The sequence below is a fragment of the Papio anubis genome, chromosome 7, assembly GCF_008728515.1.
Source record: "Papio anubis isolate 15944 chromosome 7, Panubis1.0, whole genome shotgun sequence".
Classification (NCBI taxonomy): domain Eukaryota; kingdom Metazoa; phylum Chordata; class Mammalia; order Primates; family Cercopithecidae; genus Papio; species Papio anubis.
This window is the reverse complement of record NC_044982.1, coordinates 82,045,666-82,070,546: the sequence shown is the minus strand read 5'-3', so window position 1 is coordinate 82,070,546 and position 24,881 is coordinate 82,045,666. Positions and strand designations below refer to the sequence as shown.

The 24,881-nt window shown below is 51.6% G+C and overlaps 1 protein-coding gene across 1 annotated transcript; it reads left to right on the top strand.

Moving 5' to 3' along the window:
- Positions 1 to 275: 275 nt before the first annotated feature.
- NYNRIN (NYN domain and retroviral integrase containing) lies at positions 276 to 21,390 on the top strand. Its single transcript, XM_003901656.5, has 9 exons — positions 276 to 644; positions 787 to 1,001; positions 9,757 to 10,415; positions 10,540 to 12,078; positions 12,970 to 13,100; positions 13,248 to 13,344; positions 15,081 to 15,182; positions 15,401 to 15,502; positions 16,701 to 21,390. The coding sequence occupies exons 2-9, from the start codon at positions 804 to 806 to the stop codon at positions 19,549 to 19,551; spliced, it is 5,679 nt and encodes a 1,892-aa protein (XP_003901705.2). The 5' UTR covers positions 276 to 644; positions 787 to 803; the 3' UTR covers positions 19,552 to 21,390.
- The last annotated feature ends 3,491 nt before the right edge of the window (positions 21,391 to 24,881 follow it).

Below are 24,881 nucleotides of genomic sequence, written 5' to 3'. Positions count from 1 at the left end.
GACTTCAGTGGGGGGTGGGGAGTCAGTGCTGTTACCCTTTCCTTCCTGCTTGGTCTCCAGCCCAGAGTTTCCTTAGGCCCCGGCCTCCCTGGGCTCCCCACCCTACTCTACCTTAACCCTTTCCTCCCAGGGAAGGAGTGGCCGAGGTCCCCGTTCTCTTGGGACGCCTGGGAGAGGCGGTTGGGGGTTGGGGGGGGAAGGTGAGGGTAAAAGGGAGAGATCCCTGTTCCAAATCTCAAAAAAGGGTCCCGGAAACCAATCTTCCCCTCCTTCCTCTTCCCCCGTCCTTCCACTAGCAAGAGGGGAACGTGGAAGGAAACTAACTTTGACCCCTGGATTCTGGCTGTGGGCCCAAAACTTGGGTGGAAGGCAGAGGCCTCCGGGACCCTCCCCGCCCCCTCCTCCCCGCCCCGGCTCCCCCTCCCTCTTCTCCGCGCCCCTTTAAGCTATCCAGCAGACGCAGACAGAGTTGATCCAGGAGGGGCTGGCGGAGTGCTGGAGGGGGAAGGCTGGGGGCGGAGGAAAGGGCGGCAGGAGCCCGACCGGTCCCACCCCTCCTACAACCCCGGGCAGGAAGAGCTCGACGCGGGAGCGGCGGTCGAAGGGGACCAAGCTCCAGAGGGCGGGCGCCCGAGCCGTGCCGGGTGGGTCCGGCAGCCTGGAGGAAGGAGGCCGTGCGGGGGGCGCGCCGCGGGAGGAGGGGGCGTGGCTTAGGCGCCTGGGGCTGGGGGCTGGGGCGCCTGCCGCGCCGAGACCAGGGTGACACTATCTTCTCCTTCGTTCCAGGAGCAGGCGGGGCAGCCATGCTCCTGTCGGGGGGCGATCCTCCGGCGCAGGAATGGTTCATGGTGCAGACAAAATCGAAGCCTCGGGTGCAGCGGCAGCGGCTGCAAGTGCAGCGCATCTTTAGGGTCAAGCTGAACGCCTTCCAGAGCCGCCCGGACACCCCCTACTTCTGGCTACAGCTCGAGGGGCCCCGAGAGAACATGGGCAAAGCCAAGGTAAACAGCTTCTCCCCACCCCCACCCATCTCTTCCAGCCAGATCACTCTCTCCCCTTCCCCTGGGGAAATGGTGGTCCTCAGAGGCACCACCCACCCTGCCCCCGCCTGGATTTGGCAGTGTGGCGGGCAGGTACTGGGCCTTCCTCCTGCCTCGCCAGATCAGCCTGCGCTCCTTCCATGCCCTCTCTTTCCCTCTGGTTCCTTCCTTTCCTGCCCCACCCCTTCCCTACGTGTCACCTCTGTCCCTCAAGTGCACTGAGAGCACCTTCTCGGTGTGTGTCCCCCCATGAGACTTCCCTGGCTAGGGCCCCAGCATCCGCAGCCCCACTTTTCCATCTGGGCAGCAACTCAAGGCGCTGTATTTCTGTGGCCTCTGCAACACACCTCTTTGTTCTCCACCAGGACTGAAAGGCCCAGGTCCTTCTGTCTCCTCTTAAGTCTCCTTAAATCCTGGGCGGCCCCTTGGAGCCTCTGAGTACTAGGACTGGAGGGGCCTTTAGAGATCCTTCTAGAGTGATACTGGCATTTTACAGATGAGGTACTGGTGGCCAGAGAGGGTAAGGGACTTGGCTGAGTGCTCAGAGTCAGGTAGGTGAGGTGGTGGGGGTTGGACCAGAAACCAGGGCTCTGGGCTCCTTACCCCACACTCTTGATGCCACTCAGCCTCTTGCAGGGGTTCTGAGTGGCGTGCAGCCCTCTTCCCAGATTCCCACCCATCTCCAAGGGCTGGGAATCTGGGAGGAGGGCTGTGGGCTTTCAGATGAAAGGGCTTGCTATGTGGGGCTGGACCTTGGACAGGCCAGATCACAGCACACCTCTCTTGCAATCTCCCTGGCTTCTCTCACAAGCTTTTCCTCCCCTTGGGCCTGTTAGATTCCCCTGTCCCCCAAAGTTTACCTCTTCCCTTAGATTCCTTTATCTTACTTCTTTGTAGAAATGCGACAGTCTCCCTCTGCCCCAGACCACCACCACCTTCCCCTTCAACACACACACCTACTGCAGCTGGGTCTATACCTATATCTTAATTGGTCAAGGCCTTGGGTAGACAGGCCCAGAACTCGGCCAGCCAGGCTGGTAGGCATGCAGGCTGGGAAGTTCCTCCCTCAACCCCCCTGTGCAGCTGCTGGGTCAGCAGTTTTTCCAATTTTGACAGAGGTGCTAGGAGAGGGAAGTTCCGGGTGGGTGTCTTCCCAGAGAACAGATGTGCAGGAGGCCTTGAGAGGAAGATGTTTCAGAAGCCTGGGTAGGGTACGCTAACAAGAGGAGTGTTTTGGGTTCTTTGGGTTCTTAATCTTTTTGTTACTTTGAAAGGCAGCAGCTCACCCTCTTAGGGGACTCGCACTTTCTTTTTCTCTTCCTTTCTTTCTTTCTTTTCTTTCTCTCTTTCTTTCTTTCTTTCTTTCTTTCTTTCTTTCTTTCTTTCTTTCTTTCTTTCTTTCTTTCTTTCTTTCTTTTCTTTTCTTTCTTGATGGAGTTTCACTCTGTTGCTCAGGCTGGGGTGCAATGATGTGGTCTTAGCTCACTGCAACCTCTACCTCCACCTCTCGTGTTCAAGTGATTCTCCTGCCTCAGCCTCCCGAGCAGCTGGGATTACAGGCACCTGCCACCATCCCCAGCTAAGTTTTGTATTTTAGTAGAGATGAGGTTTCACCATGTTGGCCAGGCTGGTCTTGAACTCCTGACCTTAGGTGATCCACCTGTCTTGGCCTCCCAAAGTGCTGGGATTACAGGCAGGAACCACTGTTCCGGGTCAGGACTCACACTTTCGGAGGTGCTCCACACCCCCCTCCTTGCTCAAATCCTGGATTGGCTTCTCCAGGCCTACCTACTCCGTCTCCCTCTGCTGCTTCAGGGTTCTTCAGGCCACAGATCTCACACCTCAGGCTCCCACTGTAGGCCCTGGTAATGGAATCAGTGGCTCCCTTGATTCCTAGCCCTGTTCCTCCACTTCCCTTTGTCTTCCCTTTGGGAAGGGCATTGTTGAAAAGTGGGAACCCAGCATGTGGGGATTCTGGGTATCTCCCTGACATATATATATATATTTTTTGAGACGGAGTCTCGCTCTGTCGCCCAGGCTGGAGTGCAGTGGCCGATCTCAGCTCACTGCAAGCTCCGCCTCCCGCGTTCACGCCATTCTCCTGCCTCAGCCTCCCGAGTAGCTGGGACTACAGGCGCCCGCCACCTCGCCCGGCTAGTTTTTTGTATTTTTTAGTAGAGATGGGGTTTCACTGGGTTAGCCAGGATGGTCTCGATCTGCTGACCTCGTGATCCGCCCATCTCGGCCTCCCAAAGTGCTGGGATTACAGGCTTGAGCCACCGCGCCCGGCCTCCCTGACATATTGTACACAATGAGCAGGAAGGAAACTTTGTTGGCAATTTGGAGGAGGACGAAGGGAAGGTGGAGGGGGATAAAGTTTTGTCTTGGGGGTTAGGGGATCTGGGTTTGATATGCTGTCACCAAGTTACAACCAAGATAGGAAGGGTATGGTGAGGAGAGTATGAGACTGGGGTTTGCTACCTGTTAACTGGGTGACCAGATCAAATAATTTATCCTCTCTTGAGCCATTTCCCTCATCTGTGGAACAGACTACAATAATACCTGGTTCATGAAGAGGTTGTGACAGTCTGCGGAAATCATGTATGTTACAATACTTCCATAAAATGTGGAGAGCTATAGAGTATAGATGTTAGCTACTATTGTTTTTAACTAGCTGCGTAACTTTGAGCAAGTCCTTTTCCCTCTCTGAGTCTTGATCTCCCTGTTTGTAAAGTGGAAGTCTTGGATTAAATGCTAAGGTCCAGTGATCTGATACATGAACATTTCCCAAGTGTAAGGATCTCTTGTGGTTCTCATAGGGAGGTACTGTGGCTGGCTCCAATCTCAGCTGTAGGGACGCAGAATTATGCACTTTGTTGATGGCCTATTGAACATAAGCCAACAGGCAGAGAGGACTCTGGGAGACCACAGGTTGCAGGATGCTGGGAGGGCTGACGGTGAGGGTGGCCTGCTGGGGTCTAAGGGAGGAGGGATCGAGAAGGATACAGGCTCATCTGGAGAAGGGCCTGAGTGTGTTTCTACGTGGTTGGTTTCTCAGGAAAATCTCTGTAAAACTTGAGTGCTTTAAATTGTTTTGTTTGGTGGGATTAAAAAACATTGAAGACATTACTGTGAAACACATTCCCAGGCAGCAAAACAAACACTGGGGAGGACTCTCTGAGGTGAAATCAGTGAGTGGGGAGGCGGGTTTTAGTAATGATCAGAAGAGGCCCAGGACAAGCCCTGCTCCGCCCTTCTGCCCTTTGGCAATGAGGTGAGGATGGGGTGGGCGGCAGAGAAGAGAGGTGACCACCGTGGGAGGTGATGGGGAGCCTAAAGGCAGTGGTAGTGGGCAAGAGTACCTTCTGGAGACTGGGTTCTGGAGCTCTGGGACAGGGTGTGGCCTGCTGACATCTGGCTTGGCTGTCAGATGGAAGTTGAACTATCTTTGCTGCACACTAACTGTGAGAAGTACCCTGAGAGTTGGTTGTGGTCAGTGCCTGCAGTTGGCTCCTATGGACCCACTGTTAAAATTTCGGGAATTGTGCAAGCGAGTGGAGGAGTATTTGCAGCCATGGTGGGAGTATTTATGCCACAAAAATTGGCAAATGTGACAAATCAAGGTTACCCCCCACCCCCAGCTGATTGTTAAACATTTACCAGGACACCTACTTGTGTTTGGGCACTGAATGCTTCTTTTTCTTTAAACTTAAATTTTCTTTTATCACAGTAATACACATTTGGAAAGTCCAATTATTACCAAAAGGCTTAGAAGAGCACACAGTGGTTCCCTGCCCTGGCCCTCCCAATTCCTCCTTCAACAACCGTCCCCATTGACAGTATTTGCTCTGGCATTTACGCATCTCCACATTTCTAAAAGAATATGTAGACACTGTTGTCTTTTAATTAATCGATTTTTGGTGTTATCTTTTTTTGGTCCCATTATTGTATGTGAGGATTTAGCTCCCTTTCCCTGCCAGTCCCTCTTCTCAAGATAGTTCTGTTTCAATTATCTGCTAAATCTACATTTAGCATTGCCTCATTATGCCTGTGCACATAGCGTTCACATTGAAGCACTGAAGTGTACTATGATTTTGTTTTCCTTCTTACTTTTTGGTTTCACTGAGGTCATTGAGGTTAAGTACTCCTTGTTTTTCAATTTGCCTTGCTTTGTACCTATTGTTAATTCTTACCACTTGCAGTAGCCTCTCAGTACAGTTTTCTACAAGGTCAGTCTATCAGTTCAAGGTGTTCTTTTGGTTCTACATTTTTTCTTGGCGCCATCTCTCCTGTCTGGTCAGTTGCTTTCCAGGCTGACACAGCTGTCGTTCTTGGCATCCTTTGCCTTTTTTCTTTGCTAAATACTCATGTCCTGGACCTTGAAACTTTTTCTTTCTTGGGTTGATGGAACACATCCATCTATAGCCTCAAGTTAAAAAGATGGCGCAGCAGCAAAGTGTATGCAGATGCCTGCTTTCAACATGCCTGCTTTCAACATGCCTGTTTCTTGAGTCATACCCTCCAATCTGAACTAGTTGTCCTGTGTAATGACCATTGTCACCCTAAAACAGTGCCTGGCATGTAGTGAAGAATGATTTATCAAATGGATGAATAAATTCTGAGATTTCTCTTCACTGTCATCCTGGAGATGGTCTTTGCTTCTTTCCTATTTGGTTTGCTGGAAAACTGCTCTCCAGTGGCTTCCTGGGAAAGGTTTTACAGGAGGAAAAATGCTGAGGTTGCATGTCTACGTTGCATAGCCAAAGGATACTTGATTGATAGCTTGGCTGATACCGAATTATAAAAGGAAAATTATTTTCCTTCAGAAATGTGAGGGTTGTGCTCCATTTGGAGGAGCCTGAAGCTATTCTGGTCCCTGGTCATTTGCGTCAGATGTTTTTTTCTCTCTGGAAGTTGTCAGTTTTCCCCGGTGTTCTGCAGTCTCCCAGTGAGGCCCCTTTGTGTGGGTCTGTTTTCCTCCATTGTCAGGCACTCTTGTTGTACTTAGGGGGCCTTCTATCTGGATGCTCATGTTCCTCAGATCTGGGAAATGTGGGAGAAATATTTAGTGGATGATTTCCTCTCCTATGCTATCTCTGTCCTCTCTTTCTGGAAGTCCTCTACTTTTCTTATGTTTTCTCCTCTTTTTCAACTTCTTGTTCTGCTTTCTGAAGATTTTCTTATTTTTATCTTTGAAGCCTTTTCTTGGGTCTTTCATTTCTGCCATCAAATTTTTAATGTCTAGAAGTCACTTATATTCTGTCTGTTAAAAAGCAGTATCCTATGCTTTTTAAATAAAATTTGAAACTTATGTATTCTATTCTTGTTTAGTGTGTACCATATTCTCTGTTATCTCTCTGAGGAGAGAAATGACAGTAGCTTTTTGAAGTTTTCTTCTCCCCACCTAGTTTCTCTTCTTTCAGGTTGCTTTTTTTTTTTTTTTTTTCTCCCTGTATGGTTTGGTCTCTGTGTGTCACATTAGAAGTTTTTCTCATAAGCCTGATAATCCTTGCATGATAAAGAGTGAAGGACAAAAAGCTGATTGGGAGTGGAGGCTGTGGGCAAGACTTGTTGATTTTGAACTTGATTGTACAGAGATTTGCAGGTGCTGTTGGTTAGGGACCCGGTTTTGTGATCTTTAAGTCTTTGCTCCTGGGCTGGCCAGGTTTTCCAGAATGTATGCCTCTCTTCTCTGGCCTGGAGGGTCAGGGTCTGGCTGCCAAGCGAATCTCTGAGTGGGCAGAATGAGTTTCTCTGCATTTAGCTTGCATTGTATACATCATTCTTTGGCCGTCCTCAGTCCCTCCATGTTTTTTGTGTGGCACTTGCACCTTTGATTATGCTGATCAACCCCTACTCCTAAGACCTTGTTTTGTACTCCCTGGAGAACAGCCCTCCAGTAAGCGGGAAGGTACTTGCCAAGCCTATGTGTGTGTGTGTCTGTATGAGAATGTCAGTGTGTGTGAATGTGTGTGAATGTGAATGTGTGTGTGTGCGTGTGTGTTGGGAGTGGTTGGGCTCCCAGGTCTAACTGCTCCTCAAAGAACCTGGTTTTTCATGTTCCCCTTCACTTCCAATTCCAGAGTTTCTTGTTGTTTTCTGAGTCTTTTGAGTATCCTGCAGTGTAAATTGGGGTGGTTCTAGAAAGTAGACAGTGAATGATAACTGACTTATGAGAAAGGAGAACCCTAAGTTAGGTGTTAAGTAATAAAGCACCTTGACAAGTATAGAATAGTATTAAAGTAGGTCATATAAATGCTTTTATTTAACTTACAAGTTGACTAACGACCTGCCGGTATTGGACAATATATTCTTACAAATACAGTGCACTTTTTCTGTGCCCTTTTCTATTCAGCCGTATCATCTTTCTACCTAGTTGTTAGTTGTTCCTGCCTCTTCTTCTCTACTTTTTCTGCTCTTGGAGGAAGAAGATCTGGGTTGGCTTTAGGCAGGAAAGCTGTTCAGGTATTTTCAGGCTGTAAATGTCTGTTGTTTCCTTATCTTCTCTCCCTCTATAGTATAGATGGCATCATGGTGAAGACCCCTGACTATGGAGCTAGAGTGCCTGAGTATCCCAGCCTACCAACTGTGTGATCTTGGACATATGGCTTTCCTTGCTCATCTAAAATGGGGATAATAGTGTTTCCTTAAAGGGCAGAGAGAGGAATAAATAAGATAATGTGTGCAAAGTGCCTGACACATAATAAGCTCTCACTAAATATTAGTTCAGATTTATTATTTTAAAAATTATCACAGTTCCTATATATTTCTTGATTTTAAAATATCGGGCCGGGCACAGTGGCTCACACTTGTAATCCCAGCACTTTAGGAGGCCGAGGAGGGTGGATCACATGAGGCCAGGAGTTCGAGACCAGCCTGACCAACATGGCGAAACCCCATCTCTACTAAAAATACAAAAATTAGCAGGGTGTGGTGGTGCACGTCTGTAGTCCCAGCTACTCGGGAGGCTGAGGCAGGAGAATTGCTTGAACCTGGGAGGCAGAGGCTACAGTGAGCCGAGATCGTGCCACTGTACTCCAGCCTGGGTGCCAGAGTGAGACTCTGTCTCAAAAAATAAAATAAAATAAAATAAAATGAAATATTGAACAATTGATGGAACCATAACTATTCTAAGCTCTCCGCAGAAAGAGAAAGAAGCCTCCCATAATCTTCTTCCCCAGCACATCTCCATGTTTCATGTTGTTTTCAGGTCATTGAAATGGGGATGCATGGGGTGGGGAATATTTGTTAAGGTCTGAGACAGCCCACACCTGCTCAGATTTAACCTTGCTAGGCAGTGGGACCAGATGAGGTTGGGATAGGAGGGGTTAGCTTGGGATGTCCATCAGGTTTTGAGCTGGTTTTGGACTGACTGAAAAGGGATTAGACATGTATTTCAGGCTCTGAGGAAGACGTTGCAGGTCTGTGGCCTTGGCCAGCTGGAAGAGGGACACGTAGGCCTGAGCAGGGAAGGATGGCCCAGGGACTGAGCAGAGGCACCTGGGTGGTCTTCAGGATGGCTGTTGGAGATCCAAAATGGAGTATGGGACTGCCAGGGGAAAGCAGGAAGAGGGACGAGAGGGATGACTGTCAAAGAAAGGAGATGTGGAGGGGCATGGGGGCATATGAAGTCCACATGGGGTGGCTGATCGGAGAGAGAGCTCATGGGACCACACTGATGGAACTCAGCCAGAGTGGAGGAACCCCAACCTCACCCACCCCAGCCACTGCTAAAGATGGCGAGTGTGTGCCTTGTGAGCTCTGTGAACTCTAGGACTTGGTCTGCCCAGAAAGCCAGAGGTCTTCCTTCTGGTTAGCTATTGCGTGTATGTGCGGGTGCAGGGGTTCCCCTGGACACTGGCCCAGTGGCTTATCTCCTCCTCTGTCCCCTCTGGGCAACACAGTTACTATGATTAGGGGTACAGGTTGTGCTAGAGGCATTCTGGAGAGGGATGAAGCTCGAGTCTCACATGATTACCCTGTAGTCACTGTGGTCAGCCAGAGCAGGTGGAAAAAACTCTGGTATCAGAGCCTCTAGCTATGTGCCCTTGGACAAGCTGCACAGCTCTTCTCAGCCTGCAAAATGGGAACAGGTTGTGCCAGGTGTCATCCTCAGTACTTTCTGCATATTAATTCACTGAAGCTTCACAGTGGCCCAATGAGGCAGGAACTATTACTGTTCCCATTTTACAGATGAGGAACCGCAGGCATGGGGGCAGGCGTGTTGTGTGATTAATAACTTGCCCCACATTGCATCAGTTCCTAGCTTATGGAGGGTGCTCAGAAGTGTGCAGCCACTTTCCCCCCAGCTGTCACACTATTCAGGAATGCCAGACTGGGACTAGACCTCAGGAGCATCCAGTTCAATCTTCCTTTTTCTCGGTGAAGAGACTGAGATGCTGAGAAGGTGATAAATGCCCCACAATTAACCTAATCAGTTGAGGTTGAGTTGGAGCTGCAACCTGGGTTCTTTCCCTCCTCCCTCCCAGGCTTCCTTGTTCTGTTGGTGTTCCCTGGAAAGAAATGGGTGTGTGAGGGTGCAGGACCAGGGAAAGAGTGGCTGGCCATGGTGGAGTCATTTGGCTCATGATGGATGGGGGGTGGTAGTGGTGGGGCCACATGGTTAGTGAGGGACTGGCCTTTTGGGTGGCAAGGGCAGATCCCAGGACAGGCCCCTAATGGGCTGACTTCATTGTGTTCTCCCCACTGTGCCCAGGAATACCTGAAGGGCCTGTGCAACCCGGAGCTGTGGAAGGAGGTTCGCTACCCACCGATCCTGCACTGTGCCTTCCTTGGGGCCCAAGGCCTCTTCCTGGACTGCCTCTGCTGGAGCACGCTGGCCTACCTGGTGCCGGGCCCCCCTGGCTCCCTGATGGTGGGCGGGCTGACTGAGTCTTTCATCATGACACAGAACTGGCTGGAGGAGCTGGTGGGGCGACTGCGCTGGGGCCCTGCCCCTCTGCTGACCCCCCGGGGGATCTGGGAGGCTGAGGTGACCCGGGCTTTTGGGGCCCTGGTTTGGATCCGTGGTGACCAGCATGCAGGGGACCTACTGCAGCTGCCCCCAGCAGTCCAGGAACTGCTGCTGAGCCTGGTGCGGGATGCTGCGGGCAAGGAAGACATCATCGAGTGGCTCAGCCGCTTCGGCATCTCTGACTCCCACTCTGATCCGGAGGTTCTAATCTGCCCTTCTCAGCAGCAGAAGGAAGCCCCAGCCATGGTGTCTGTGGGAGAGAGTCCTGGACCCTTTGTGGACATGGGGACCCTCCAGAACAGGGTCCCAGAAAATTCAAAGAGATTATCTAGCCTGGGAGCCACTGGGTCCCTGATCCCAGCCCAGAGTACACCGCAGGAGGCAGCAAACCAGCTGGTACGGTAAGTTCTGGAGAATGAGCCTGGCTTCTCTGATCCTACCCCTGCTCCCCTACCCCAAGGAAATAGTAGTAGTTTGGGACCAAACTGGCCTTCCACCTTTTCAATGAACTTGGGCTTCCTCCAGGGTCGGTTCCAACAGCCAAGGTGGTATGGACAGTGCTCAAGAGGAAGGGCCAGTGCAAGCCACCAGCAGCCAGGACTCCACGAACCACACACAAGCCTTGTTGAAGCAAAAACAGGTCCAGAGGATAGAAGATAAACTCCTCTTCCAACCTCCAGTATCAGCCCTGGGTGTGTGCCCATCCTGGAAGGCCTGGACCCCGGGGCCAGCCTTTGGGCCATTGTGGCCGGGGGCTATTGCTGCAACCTTCTGGAGGATCAATGAGCTGCATTCTCTCCATCTGGCCTGGCTCCTGTCCCAGGCATGCTTCAATTTCCCCTTCTGGCAGAGGCCTCTGGGCCCCATTCAGTTGAAGCTGCCAGGGCAGAATCCTTTGCCCTTAAATCTGGAGTGGAAGCAGAAGGAGCTGGCTCCTCTGCCTAGTGCAGAGAGCCCAGCTGGTAGACCAGATGGGGGGCTGGGAGGAGAAGCAGCCCTGCAGAATTGCCCAAGGCCAGAGATTCCCCCAAAAGTTACCAGTTTATTGGTGGTCCCCGGGAGCTCAGATGTAAAAGACAAAGTCAGCTCGGATCTTCCACAGATAGGGCCACCCTTGACCTCTACACCCCAACTACAGGCTGGAGGTGAGTCGGGGGATCAAGGGAGTATGCAGTTGGATTGTAAGGGACTGGAAGAGGGACCTGCTCCTGTCCTGCCAGCAGGGCAAGGGAAGCCCATGGCTCAAGGGGAACTGACAGATCAGTCAGTACCTGGAGCTCAAACAGTGCCTGAAACTCTCAAAGTGCCCATGGCTGCAGCAGTGCCCAAAGCTGAAAATCCCCCCAGAACTCAAGTGCCACCTGCAGCTCCCAAAGTGCCTACATCCCAAGTGATGCCGGCAGTGCACACAGAGCCTGCAGCTCCCAAAGTGCCTTCGGCTCCTACAAAGCCAGCAGCTCAAATGATGGCCACAGCTCAAAAAACAGTTGTGAATCAGCCAGTGTTGGCAGCTCAAGTGGAACCCACAACTCCAAAAACTCCCCAGGCTCAGAAGATGCCTGTAGCGAAAACATCACCTGCAGGTCCCAAAACACCCAAAGCTCAAGCCGGGGCTGCAGCTACAGTTTCCAAAGCACCTGCAGCTCCCAAAGTACCTGTGACCCCCAAAGTTTCCAGAGCTCCCAAAACGCCTGCAGCTCAGAAGGTGCCCATGGATGCAGGGCCAACCTTGGATGTAGCCAAACTTCTGAGTGAGGTCCAACCTACATCAAGGGCTAGTGCCTCCTTACTGAAGGGCCAGGGGCAGGCTGGAAGGCAGGGTCCCCAGCCCAGCGGCACCTTGGCCCTCAGCAGTAAGCACCAGTTTCAGATGGAGGGGCTCCTGGGGGCTTGGGAGGGGGCCCCAAGGCAACCGCCTCATCACCTGCAAACGAACAACACAGTGACCAGCTTCCAGAGGTACCACGAGGCCCTGAATACACCCTTCGAGCTGAACCTGTCAGGGGAACCTGGAAACCAGGGGTTGCGGCGAGTGGTCATTGATGGCAGCAGCGTGGCCATGGTGTGAGTAGTGACGGGCGCGGGGTGGGCTGGGGATGCTGTGAAGCTGGGGCAGGACATCCCAGGGGGACAGAATGTGGGCATCCCTTCCCATCCTTCTGATGGGTGACATGGGGAAGAAATGGGAGGGAAGTGGTCCCTGTTAAATGGCTCCTGCATGCCAGGCAGTGTGCATGGAATCCTCACCACAGCCCTCAAGGGCAGGTTTCTGGTTTCCCTCTCTGATAGATGCTGAAACAGGCTCAGAGGTGAGAAATCCTGCCCAAGGTCCCTGAGCCAGCAAGGGGTCCAGCTGGCCTTTTGGCTCAGATGTGTCCACTGCCAAGGTCTATGCCCTTCCCAGGCCAGCTTTTAAACTTTTAGCCCAAACTTCAAGGCCCAGCATAGATCTCTGGTGTGAAGCTTTTCCTGACCGTGCTGGCCCTTAGCGATTGCCCTTCCTGCACAGCACTTACTGCTGTAGAGGTGTTAGCATAAATACGTGCAGGCCACTGAATTTGCCACATGATAGAGTAGTTATCTGTGCAGAGCACACTCCCAGCACACAGTCGGTGGCCAGGGAATTTTTGTTTGCTTTAAGCTCTCAACTGAGCTCTCTGAGTGGAGGGGCTGCCGCCTTCCTCTTGCCCTCAGTGTCCCTACACTCATGCTTGCACACAAGTACAGGCACACGCACACACACACACACGCACACACACACACATGCGTGCACCACACAGAGTTTCTGGCAGTGGCCTGCACCCAGTAGGTGCTCACAGAATGTCTGAGTACAGAGGGAAGGGGAGAGGGCATCATTAGTGTCCTTGGTGCCGGCATTGCCTGCTTGCTGCCCCAGGGCTGGCTCTGAGGGAGGAGTGGTGAGGCAGGGTGTTTCCTTGTCCCACCACCCCACAGGCATGGCCTCCAGCACTTCTTCTCCTGCCGAGGCATTGCCATGGCAGTGCAGTTTTTTTGGAACCGGGGACACCGAGAGGTCACTGTGTTTGTACCCACCTGGCAGCTGAAGAAGAACCGGAGGGTGAGAGGTGAGGTGTCCCCTGCCTGCCCAACCTCCGCAGTGTCACTAGGCTTTCTTCTCTCTGCCCTGCTGCCCCCACCCTCCACCACTCCAGAGTGACCATTTCCACTTAGCCCTCCCTTGACCATTTCTGTCGTTTGCCTTTTGCCCCCAGAAAGCCACTTTCTGACGAAGCTACACTCGCTCAAGATGCTTTCAATCACGCCCTCCCAGCTGGAGAACGGCAAGAAGATCACCACCTACGATTATAGGTGTGCCGGTCCCCAGGCCTGCCCTCCTGGGCTCAGGGAGTTGGGCCTGGCTGGTGTGTCAGGTGGAGTCCGGCCTGTCTTCTCTGGGGAAGTGGAGGCAAATATGTTGGGGGTGCAGGTCGTGCAGGGGGTGGGGTGGAGCACGGGCCTCTGTTGGCAGAGGGATGGTCACAGTGAGGAAAAGGCTGGAGGCTGGCTCTCCCCAAGCCCGGAGTTGTTCCTGACTTTGGGACTCTGGAGTCCGTCTGCCTTAGCTAACAGCCATTCTTCCCCCATGACCTGTGAACATCAGAGGTTCCTCAGGGTTTTGGGTGCCCGTTTCGGTTGAGGCTCATGTTTCCAGACTGCTTTAGTCTTTTCCTCCCTCGGAGCCCTGGCACTGGTGGAGGTCTATGCATGACTGATGTGGATGGAGCCCTGGGCAGGGCTCTGAAAAAGGAGAGCCCTGAATGCGTAAACCCCGAATGCTTGCCTGCTTGTCAATCCTAAGCGCCCACTCTTCGGCATGGCTGCAGGACCACTGTACTCAGGGGAAGCCTGTGACACCACCTCTCTTAGGGCAGGGAAGGCCCTGGCATAGTCACTGGTCCTGGGTTGGAGTTGATGCTGGGCAGACAGAGATCTTGGTTTCACATAGTCAGCTCTCATGCCAGGCAGGGAGAAGTTCTGCTTCTCCACACTTTTTCCAAGACATGGCACCCAACCAGGCCTGGGAAGGGTTGGGCAGAGAGCCTGGCGCATCCCTCCTTGTAGAGCTAGTCCCCTCCCTAGTCTTTAAGTACCTCTAAGTTCAGGCGTAGGTTTGAGAGAAGATGCCTTTTCTGCGGACAGTCCCTCTGCTGGGCACTTGTGGAATAGCATGCTCTGGGGAGCAGGAATGGAAAGTTTCAGGGAATACTGAGAAGTAGGTAGCCTTTGCTTTCTTTACTGGTCACAGCCCTCTTTAGAGGAGAGGTGATCCTTGGAAAAGTGGATTTGTTTATTCAGGTATGTGTGCTTATATGTGTTAGCGTATATGTGTATGTATGTCTTGGCATGTATATGAATATTGTGCATTGGTGAAGCATTATAACGGAATATGTGTGTGTTTGCTATGTGGCGGGCACTTACCTAGACACTTAAAAGCATTATCTCCTTCAGTTTAATCCTCACAGCAACATGGGGTAGGTATTTTGTCTTTTTTTTTTTTTTTTGAGATGGAGTCTCGCTCTGTCGCCCAGGCTGGAGTGCAATGGTACGATCTCCTTTCACTGCAAGCTCCGCCTCCCGGGTTCACAACATTCTCCTGCCTCAGCCTCCTGAGTAGCTGGGACTACAGGTGCCTGCCACCACGCCCAGCTAATTTTTTGTATTTTTAGTAGAGACGGGGGTCTCTGTTTTACAGATGCAAAAACGGAAGAAGTAAAAATACATGTGTGAATGTGGATGAATGTGAGTTTCTGTGTCTGTGCATGTGTACGTGTGTGCCTATGTGTATAACAGGGGTGTGTGTTTGTATATACAGCTGGGAGTGTGTGCATCCAAGGTCACCCTTGGATGACCTCGATCCCTATCAGTGATCTCACACGGCCACATAGAGGAGGGGATGGGCTGGGGGGTCCTGGATTTCTGAGTAGGAAGGGCAGTGCCTTTGTCTGACACACCTCAATGTGAAGCTGCAAGTTCATTTTCCCAGATGACCCAGGAAGTAAAGGGGCTAGTTACTGGATCATTAGTGACTCCCCCTCTCCCTGCAGGTTCATGGTAAAGCTGGCAGAGGAGACAGATGGCATCATTGTTACCAATGAGCAGATTCACATCCTGATGAATAATTCCAAGAAACTGATGGTCAAAGATCGGTAAGATGGCTCCCCAGAGACTTGAGCCATTCCTTCCCCTTGGATGTCAGGCAGCCCCTGGCATGGGAGAGGTTAGGGCAGGAAGAGAGGCCTTGGGGTAGTGCCCACCAGCACCTGCCAGGATGTGGGTCTCAGCCCCATGGAGAAGCCAGGCGACAACAGGGTGTGGGTGGGTCAAGGGCTCACAGTGACTGTGCCTCTTCTCCTCCTGGGCCCAGCTTGCTGCCTTTCACCTTTGCGGGGAATCTCTTCATGGTGCCTGATGACCCCCTGGGCCGTGATGGCCCCACCTTGGATGAATTTCTGAAGAAGCCAAACAGGTAATGGGTCAGGCCTCCCCAGCCTCCCAGGCCCTCCTGGGGCTGATCAGAAACTTCCCCTTAGTGTTGGCCAACATCTAGTGTGTAATAATGATCGGAGTGATCGGACTTCTTCATGTCTTTATACTTGTGCCACGTTTATGTGTTCATAAACCACTTACAGTAGGTTTTAATACAGACATGAAAGCACATATGTAGAATGTAGTTTTAACATTCTATGTGCATCCTTTAATACTATATGTATCTTTCCAAACTGGCATTTGTACTCAATGATTTATTAGTTTTTTCAGATGTATCCTATGCTAATTCATGTAGCTCTGTTTAATGGCCATGTAGTATTCCATTACATGAGTACCCAATAGATTTTTCTGTTTTCTTGTTGAGGGCCATTTGGCCACTTCCATTATATGCTGTTGGGTCCAAGGCTGCAGTGAACAGCCTTGCTCTTATTCTTTGTATCCAAGGGAAGCTGCGTCTAGAATATTCACCAAGTAGGATTTTTTCTATGTTTATTATCTCATTCAATCCTCACAACTTGAGTTATACGTAAATGACCACTGTCCTCATTTTATAGATGAGGAATCTGTGAGTCAAGTGACTTTTCCAAGGTCACGTTGCTGATGCCAGCAGAACTGGTTTGCAGTAACTTGGATCCTCGGCTGCCCACCTGCCAGTTCCCTAGGCCCGGCAGGGGACCTTGGTCAGAATCTTCTGGGCAGAGCACTGCTTCCTGGGGCCAGATCCCCCAGTCTCACCTTGCCAGTTTGGAAAAAGTGATGTGGATGAGGTTTGTCTGCTGTGTCCTCACAAGTCCCTTGTCAGGCTCTCCTTTGCTTTGGTGACCCCTCCGCTCCCCCGCCTTTTCCAGGATTGCTTATCCTGGGTTAGGCTGGAAGCCACCAGTCATCTCTTATCAAACCGTTGGCTTACAGCTAGTTTAAATGTTACTTGGTCAGTGAAGTTTTGATTGGATGAGCCTTTAAGGCACAGATGAACTTCTAATATTGGGGGTTTGGCCCATGCAGGGGGTAGAGGAAGTGTTTATAGGCAGGGGCCCAATTGTGCCTATGCCATGCAAGTTGTTGGCACTTGGCCCAGCCTCAGGACACTTTGGAATGGGGTTTCCACAGAGGTGCTTTCCCTTTGGAGGATTGCTCAGAATGGGGCTGCCTTCCCTCTTCCATCTGTTTTGGTGTAGGTTGGACACTGACATTGGCAACTTCCTGAAGGTGTGGAAGACCCTTCCTCCCAGCTCAGCCAGTGTCACTGAGCTGAGTGATGACGCTGACTCTGGGCCCCTGGAGAGTCCGCCGAATATGGAAGAAGTCAGGGAAGAGAAGGAGGAGAGGCAGGATGAGGAGCAGAGACAGGGGCAGGGCATGCAGAAGGCGGCTGAGGAAGACGACCTTGACTCTTCGCTGGCATCAGTGTTCAGGGTGGAGTGCCCGTCCCTTTCAGAGGAGATCCTGCGGTGCCTCAGCCTTCATGATCCCCCCGATGGGGCCCTGGACATTGACCTTCTGCCGGGGGCAGCTTCTCCCTACCTGGGCATCCCCTGGGATGGACAGGCTCCCTGCCAGCAGGTTCTTGCCCACCTGGCCCAGCTCACCATCCCCAGCAACTTCACCGCACTCTCCTTCTTCGTGGGCTTCATGGACTCCCACAGGGATGCCATCCCTGACTATGAAGCCCTTGTGGGCCCCCTGCACAGCCTCCTCAAGCAGAAGCCTGACTGGCAGTGGGACCAGGAGCATGAGGAGGCCTTCCTGGCCCTGAAGCGAGCCCTGGTGTCTGCCCTCTGCCTGACGGCCCCCAACTCCCAGCTGCCCTTCCGCCTGGAGGTGACCGTTAGCCACGTGGCCCTGACGGCCATCCTCCATCAGGAGCACTCAGGGAGGAAGCACCCCATAGCCTATACCTCAAAACCCCTCCTCCCTGACGAGGAGAGCCAGGGCCCCCAGTCAGGGGGAGACAGCCCCTATGCCGTGGCCTGGGCCCTCAAGCATTTTTCCCGCTGCATCGGAGACACCCCCGTGGTCTTGGACCTTTCCTATGCCTCCCGGACCATGGTGGACCCTGAGGTGCGGGAGGGCCGCAGGTTTTCCAAAGCTTGGTTGATCCGATGGTCCCTCTTGGTTCAGGACAAAGGCAAGAGGGCCCTGGAATTGGCCCTCCTCCAGGGCCTGCTGGGGGAGAACCGCCTGCTGACCCCTGCGGCCTCCATGCCTCGCTTCTTCCAGGTTCTGCCGCCTTTCTCTGATCTGTCCACGTTTGTCTGCATCCACATGTCGGGCTACTGCTTCTACCGTGAGGATGAGTGGTGTGCTGGCTTTGGTCTCTATGTTCTATCGCCCACCAGTCCCCCTGTCTCCCTTTCCTTCTCCTGCTCCCCTTACACACCAACCTATGCCCACCTGGCAGCCGTGGCCTGTGGCCTGGAGCGCTTTGGCCAGTCCCCACTCCCAGTGGTTTTCCTTACTCACTGCAACTGGATCTTCAGCCTTCTGTGGGAGCTCCTGCCCCTTTGGAGGGCTCGGGGCTTCCTGTCTTCCGATGGGGCTCCACTCCCTCACCCAAGCCTGCTCTCCTACATTATATCCCTCACCTCTGGCCTCTCATCCCTTCCGTTTATCTACCGAACCTCCTACCGGGGCTCTCTGTTTGCTGTGACAGTGGACACCCTGGCCAAGCAGGGTGCCCAGGGGGGTGGGCAGTGGTGGAGTTTGCCAAAGGATGTGCCAGCCCCTACAGTGACTCCCCATGCCATGGGCAAGAGGCCCAATTTGCTGGCATTACAGCTGAGCGACAGCACCCTGGCCGATATCATTGCCAGGCTGCAGGCTGGGCAGAAACTGTCCGGCTCCTCACCGTTTAGTTCTGCCTTTAACTCACTCAGCCTCGACAAGGAGAGTGGCCTGCTTATGTTCAAGGGAGATAAGAAGCCCAGGGTCTGGGTAGTCCCGACGCAACTCCGGAGGGATCTGATTTTCTCTGTGCATGACATTCCCTTGGGGGCCCACCAGAGGCCTGAAGAGACCTACAAGAAGTTGCGTTTGCTGGGGTGGTGGCCCGGGATGCAGGAGCATGTGAGAGATTACTGCAGGAGCTGCTTGTTCTGCATCCCTCGAAATCTCATAGGCAGCGAGTTGAAGGTTATTGAGTCTCCATGGCCACTCAGGTCGACTGCCCCCTGGTCGAACCTGCAGATCGAGGTGGTGGGCCCGGTCACCATAAGTGAGGAGGGCCATAAGCATGTGCTTATTGTGGCGGACCCGAACACCAGGTGGGTGGAGGCATTCCCCCTGAAGCCCTACACACACACGGCTGTGGCCCAGGTGCTGCTTCAGCATGTGTTTGCAAGGTGGGGTGTTCCTGTGAGGCTGGAGGCAGCCCAGGGGCCCCAATTTGCCCGGCATGTCCTTGTGAGCTGTGGGCTGGCCCTGGGAGCCCAAGTAGCCTCCCTGAGTAGGGACCTCCAGTTCCCCTGCCTGACAAGCTCAGGGGCCTACTGGGAATTCAAGAGGGCCCTCAAGGAGTTCATCTTCCTGCATGGGAAGAAGTGGGCGGCCTCCCTGCCCTTGCTGCACCTGGCCTTTAGGGCCTCCTCCACCGACGCCACACCATTCAAGGTCCTGACTGGGGGTGAGTCAAGGCTCACAGAGCCCCTGTGGTGGGAGATGAGCTCTGCAAACATTGAAGGGCTCAAGATGGACGTCTTCCTGCTACAGCTGATAGGGGAGCTGCTGGAGCTCCATTGGAGGGTGGCTGACAAGGCAAGTGAAAAGGCCGAGAACAGGCGTTTCAAGCGGGAGAGCCAGGAGAAGGAGTGGAATGTGGGTGACCAGGTGCTTTTGCTGTCCCTCCCCAGGAATGGCAGCAGTGCCAAATGGGTGGGTCCCTTCTATATTGGGGACCGTCTAAGCCTGTCACTCTATAGGATATGGGGCTTCCCAACCCCAGAGAAGCTGGGGTGCATCTATCCCAGCAGTCTGATGAAGGCCTTTGCCAAGAGTGGCACCCCCCTGTCCTTCAAGGTCTTGGAGCAGTGAGTGGGAACAGTGGGGGTGCCCCTGCCCCAGGGCCCTGGGTTTCTGCTGCTAGGCCTCCCCCGTCCCAGCAGTTCTCTCAGTCCACTGGGAGCCCTCAGTTGTGCCTTTTGTAGAGAAGTTGCTTCGTAAAGCTTTGCTGAATTGCCTTGAACTAGGGACCAGCATCCCCATGGAAACATCCCTAGTTTGGGGTACTTGGAGAATTTGCCAAAGGCTGTCAGATATGAGTCCCTGGCAGTTTTACACTGGGAAGTAGAGTGCTCCTCTAGGATATACCAGGCTCCGTGTCTTTTCCCCAAGTATCCTCTTTCCCCTTCTTCACATGTCGGTGTGTGGTGGTGTGCACACACACTCACCCCAGAATCTTACTATCTTGGCCATGAAACTGTGACTGTGGGCCTCAGAATTGGAACCACAGCCCTTTCCCATACAGAAACCCCAAATGAGGGCTCCTCCCTCCAACCTGTTCTTTTGGGGACCCTTTGCCCTTAAAGCTGTCACAGCTGACATAAACCTGGGCAGGCTGTGGGGAGGCCACTGCCTCCTAGCCTCACAGCTTTCTTAAGCCAGGTGTGGCCTGCTCAGCTGTTAGGGCAGGGCTGGCCATCCTCCCAGGCCTCGAGGACAGTGTCATGGAGTGGGAGAATGGCCAGCCACAAGCCACCGGCTTGTCAGCACGGGAAGGGCAAGAGGGAAATGAGTTGGCCTACCTCATTTGACTCCAGCCAATGGAGACAATTCCTGACCCCTGCTTTGATGGTGTTGACCCCACAGGAATCAAGGATATTGATGCCAAGTGTGGCAACTCTACCTGAAGAGCTGCTTCTGTTAGACCCAGGGGCCCCGGCCTCTGTTTTAAGCGAGGAGGGCGTCTGCAACGAGAGTGGCACACGGCGAAGTGCTGGCGTGGCTCTACCTCCCAACCTCTCCCAACCCCATCCCAAAGCCCACAGCCTTCTGCTCCTTCCACCTCCACTGTATCCTGCATCCCAGACCCTACAGATTGTGTGATTGCTTCATCTGTATCACCCCCCAGTCATGTGGACCTGCCTTCTGTGTAGAGCAAAACCCAGGCTCCCTCACAGCCATTCTTTGCAGAGAGCACCCTTGCAGTGAGAGTGAGTTCCTCGCAGGTGTGTGCGTGTACACTCACCCTCTGAATTGCTGCCACTGCCAAGGAAGTGGGCTCCAGGTGAAGGCCAGTGCCACGTCACTCTGGCTGGCCTTCTGAGTAGTTTCATTTCTCTGGAAGCTGAGCCAGTCTCCTGGTCTAGCCCAGGTTGCCAGAAGGCTTGGCGTTGCAGAGTGCTAGAGCCAGTACGGAACTTGCCGACTTGATTGTTTTACAGCAGAGGAAAGAGGATCACAGAGGGAAAGTGATTCACCCAAAGTCACACAGCGAGTTCATGGCTGAGCTGAGACCAGGACTAAGCTTCCTGACTCCCAGTTCACCATGAAAAGGGTTCTGGCAATAGGTTCAAGCTGGAGAATCCTTCAAAATCCTACACCCACATTCCCTGCAACTCCTCATCTCCCTGATCTTCCAGACAAACTACCTGGATGTTGCCCTTAAACCATTTCTAGCTGTTAACCCTGTCCAGAAAAATGATTGAGTGATAGCTGAGAAGTGGGAAGTGTGGGATTTTTGGCAGGTGCTCTCTTTCCTCTGCTCCCCGTGCCATTCTTTCTCTTCCTCCTCTCTGTGATGGTATGTCCAGCCTCACTCTCCCTCCCTGGTGCTGTATGCGTTTCCCCTGTTAGCTACATTTGTGATCACATACCCTTCTTTTAAGTGAATTTTTTTTTCATTTGATTTGTCAATAAACGAATCAAACTGGAGCTGATGTCCAGTTTTTTGTTTAGCTTCAGTCTCAATTGTGGGAATGAGGAGTGTGGGGCAGACATGGGGTATGGCTGCTATATGTTTCCCAGATACACTTGCAGATTTGAAGACCTGGATAGTACCTTTTCCAGATCATCTGCCCTAAGCTCCTACTGTACAGATGAGGAGACCAGGGCCCAGAGTGTGATATGCTTAAGGCCCCATAGCTGGTTCATGACAGGGATAGAAGGAGAGTCCCACCTTTGGCCTTCCAAGCTGGTACCCTTGGCAGTTAATATCTTGGAAGTGGGCAGGGTGGGAATGAAAACAAATGATGAGGCAGGGCATGGTGGCTCGTGCCTGTTATCCCAGCACTTTGGGAGGCCAAGGCGGGTGGATCGCTTGAGGCCAGGAGTTCAAGACCAGCCTGGCCAATGTGGCGAAATCTGTCTCTACTAAAAATACAAAAATCAGCTGGGTGTGGTGTCAGGAGTCTGTAATCCCAGCTACTCAGGAGGCTGAGGCAGGAGAATTGCTTGAACCCAGAAGGCAGAGGTTGCAGTGAGCCAAGATCACACCACTGCACTCCAGCGAGACTCCGTCTCAAAAAGAAAAGAAAAGAAGAAAAGAAAATTTATAAATGAATGATGAGAGAATGGTGTTAGTGCTGAACCAGTTTCATTGTACTGGAAAAATTATATACCTAGGTTTGTGTCTATATTTGCTACCTATGGCAGGCTGTTTCCTGGGGCCTCGGTTTCCCCATCTGTAAAACACAGGGTTAACAATTCCTAATTTATGAGATGGTTCAAGGATTACATGAAATAATCTGTTTGAAGAGGCCAGTATGGCTTGGGATGGAATAGCATTCATCACATGTAGCTAACATTACTCTTCTTGCTGCCCTGGGAACTCTTGCTGTTCTCTCCCCTTAGGGTCAGAGACCTTCTTAACCCAGGCCAAGCTTCGTGACTTTAGACCTTTGCTTTTTGCTGCCTTTTTCACCTGCCCAGGGTTCTGCTCAGCACTGGCTGGCATATGGGTGGGGGTGGGGACCATCCTTCCTGGGAACTCCCCAGCTCATGTGCATACCATTGTTCATTCAGTATTTATAGGACACCTACTATATGCCAGGCTCCGCCTAGGTGTGGGATGACTAACAGGTAACAGGAGTGACACGGTCTCTGCCTCTTTGCAGCCTACAGTCAGGTGAGGGAGACAGACAATCCAACAAACAAATACAGTTCAGGGTGGTAAGGGAAACAATGTGGCTTAGGAGCCCATGGTGCAGGGGCCTGGGGTCTTCAGCCCCCATGACAGTCAGAGAGGTCTCGCCTGAGCCCCTTCGTCAAAAGTGATAAATTGTTTGCAGCACAGGTCAGCAATGGAAAGGGTCAGCACTCTAAAGTGGAAGGCTGACTGGAAAGGTGGCTTGGCAAAATCCTATTATTTTTTACTCTAGATGACTTTAAGCAAGAATCAGATTTTACTCACACTGACTTCTAAGTCCTCTGACAGTGAGGTTTTTCTTCTTTTTTTTTTTTTTTTTTTTTTTTTTTTTTTTTTTTTTTTTTGAGACGGAGTCTCGCTCTGTCGCCCAGGCTGGATTGCAGTGGCCAGATCTCAGCTCACTGCAAGCTCCGCCTCCCGGGTTTACGCCATTCTCCTGCCTCAGCCTCCCGTGTAGCTGGGACTACATGCGCCCGCCACCTCGCCCGGCTGGTTTTTTGTACTTTTTAGTAGAGACGGGGTTTCACCGTGTTAGCCAGGATGGTCTCGATCTCCTGACCTCGTGATCCGCCCGTCTCGGCCTCCCAAAGTGCTGGGATTACAGGCTTGAGCCACCGCGCCCGGCCAAGGTTTTTCTTCTTTGCTGTTCAACAATCTACCAGGTCTGAACAGAAGTTTGAGATTCCTCCTATTTTTGGAGGGGTGAATTAAAGAGTTTTGTCCATAGTAAAGAACCACGGATACTCTAGGCAACCAGTCAGTGCCTCTCTGGTTTACACCATCACAATTATTCCTTCTTATTTGGGCCCTGGCAGGAGGGCTTCCCTAAGTCTCTAACAGAGAAATTACAAAGTTGCCAGTATCCAGACAATCCCATGACATAAGCAAACAATAAAAATAAAGAATATCCCTATCTCGTGCCCTTGTTAAAACTTACATAAACTATCTGGTGAGGTTGGGACCACCTAAGACTTGCAATACCATGCTTTCCTAGCAACTACTTACTAAGTCCGTGCGTTCATGAATGAAAGTGAACACACTTGGAAGACAAAATCCTTGTAACAAGTAAATGGCTACAATAAATCAAAAATCCTACCTGCTTTTAAAAGATTGTCCAAGAATCCCTGGGACAGGCCCAAGTTTTAACTTGTTTACTAAGTCATCTGGTAACAGTAACTTACATATACTGAGTACTTGCTTTGTGTTGGGTACTGTTCTAAATGCTTTCCAACCCTGTGGGGTGCGTACAATTAATATCTCCATTTTATAGATGAAGAAAATGAGGCGCGGAGAGGTGAAGTAACTCACTGAAAGTCATGTACAGCCACTGAGAGGCTGGATTTGAGCACTGACCCCTGTGCTGACCATCTTTTTCTTTTCTTTTTCTTTCTTTTTCTTTCTTTCTGACCTCAGGTGATCCACCTGCCTCGGTCTCCCAAAGTGCTGAGATTACAGGCATGAGCCACCGTGCCTGGCCTCTGTGCTTACCATCTTAACCACTATACTACTGCCTCTGACACAAGTACATTCATTTTGTTGTTAGAATTAGTCTCCCCTCGCTTAATTTATGGTCTCTCCATCTGTTATTAATGCACTATATAGTATCTGCTAAGATGCCTCCATTAAAGTTTGGTTCTCAGTAAGATGATTCATAAACTAAAAAGGATTTACCTCCATTGAGTCCAAAAACTATTCTCTTGGTCCTGATAAGTTTTGACTGAAACGCTGTACTCTCTTTTTCCAAAGAGGGCCGTTTCCCCTCAGCTAATAAGTGGCACTATTTCTTAGGTCTGTACATTCTTGTAGATGGTGAAAAATGAAGTAGTGGAGATTCTGGGAGATGAATTGCGAGGGATCTCGAAAACCATGGTAAGAAATATGGATTTCATTCTGAGGCCCACCTGGAGCCCCCAAAGGGCCTTAGGCAGTGAGGTTTATTTACACAGATCACTAAGGCAACCGCAGTCTGGAGAACTGAAGGGAAAAACCAGAGACCACAGGACCAGTTAAGAGGCTTTCATAGAAATCTATCTAAAAGATTGTTAGTTTGAGCCAGGGCAGATGGAAAGAAATGAATGGAACCGATGGATGTGAATGACTAGATATGAGGGTTATGGGAAAGGGAAGAATTAAGGATAATGGCCATTTTCGGTTTGGGCAACAGGGAAGTTCCATTTACAGATATAGAAAACAAGGGCAAGAGAACAGATTTAGAGAGGAAAGACTATAATTTCAGGTTTCAGCATGTAGACTTGAAAGTGGAATATTCAATGTATGA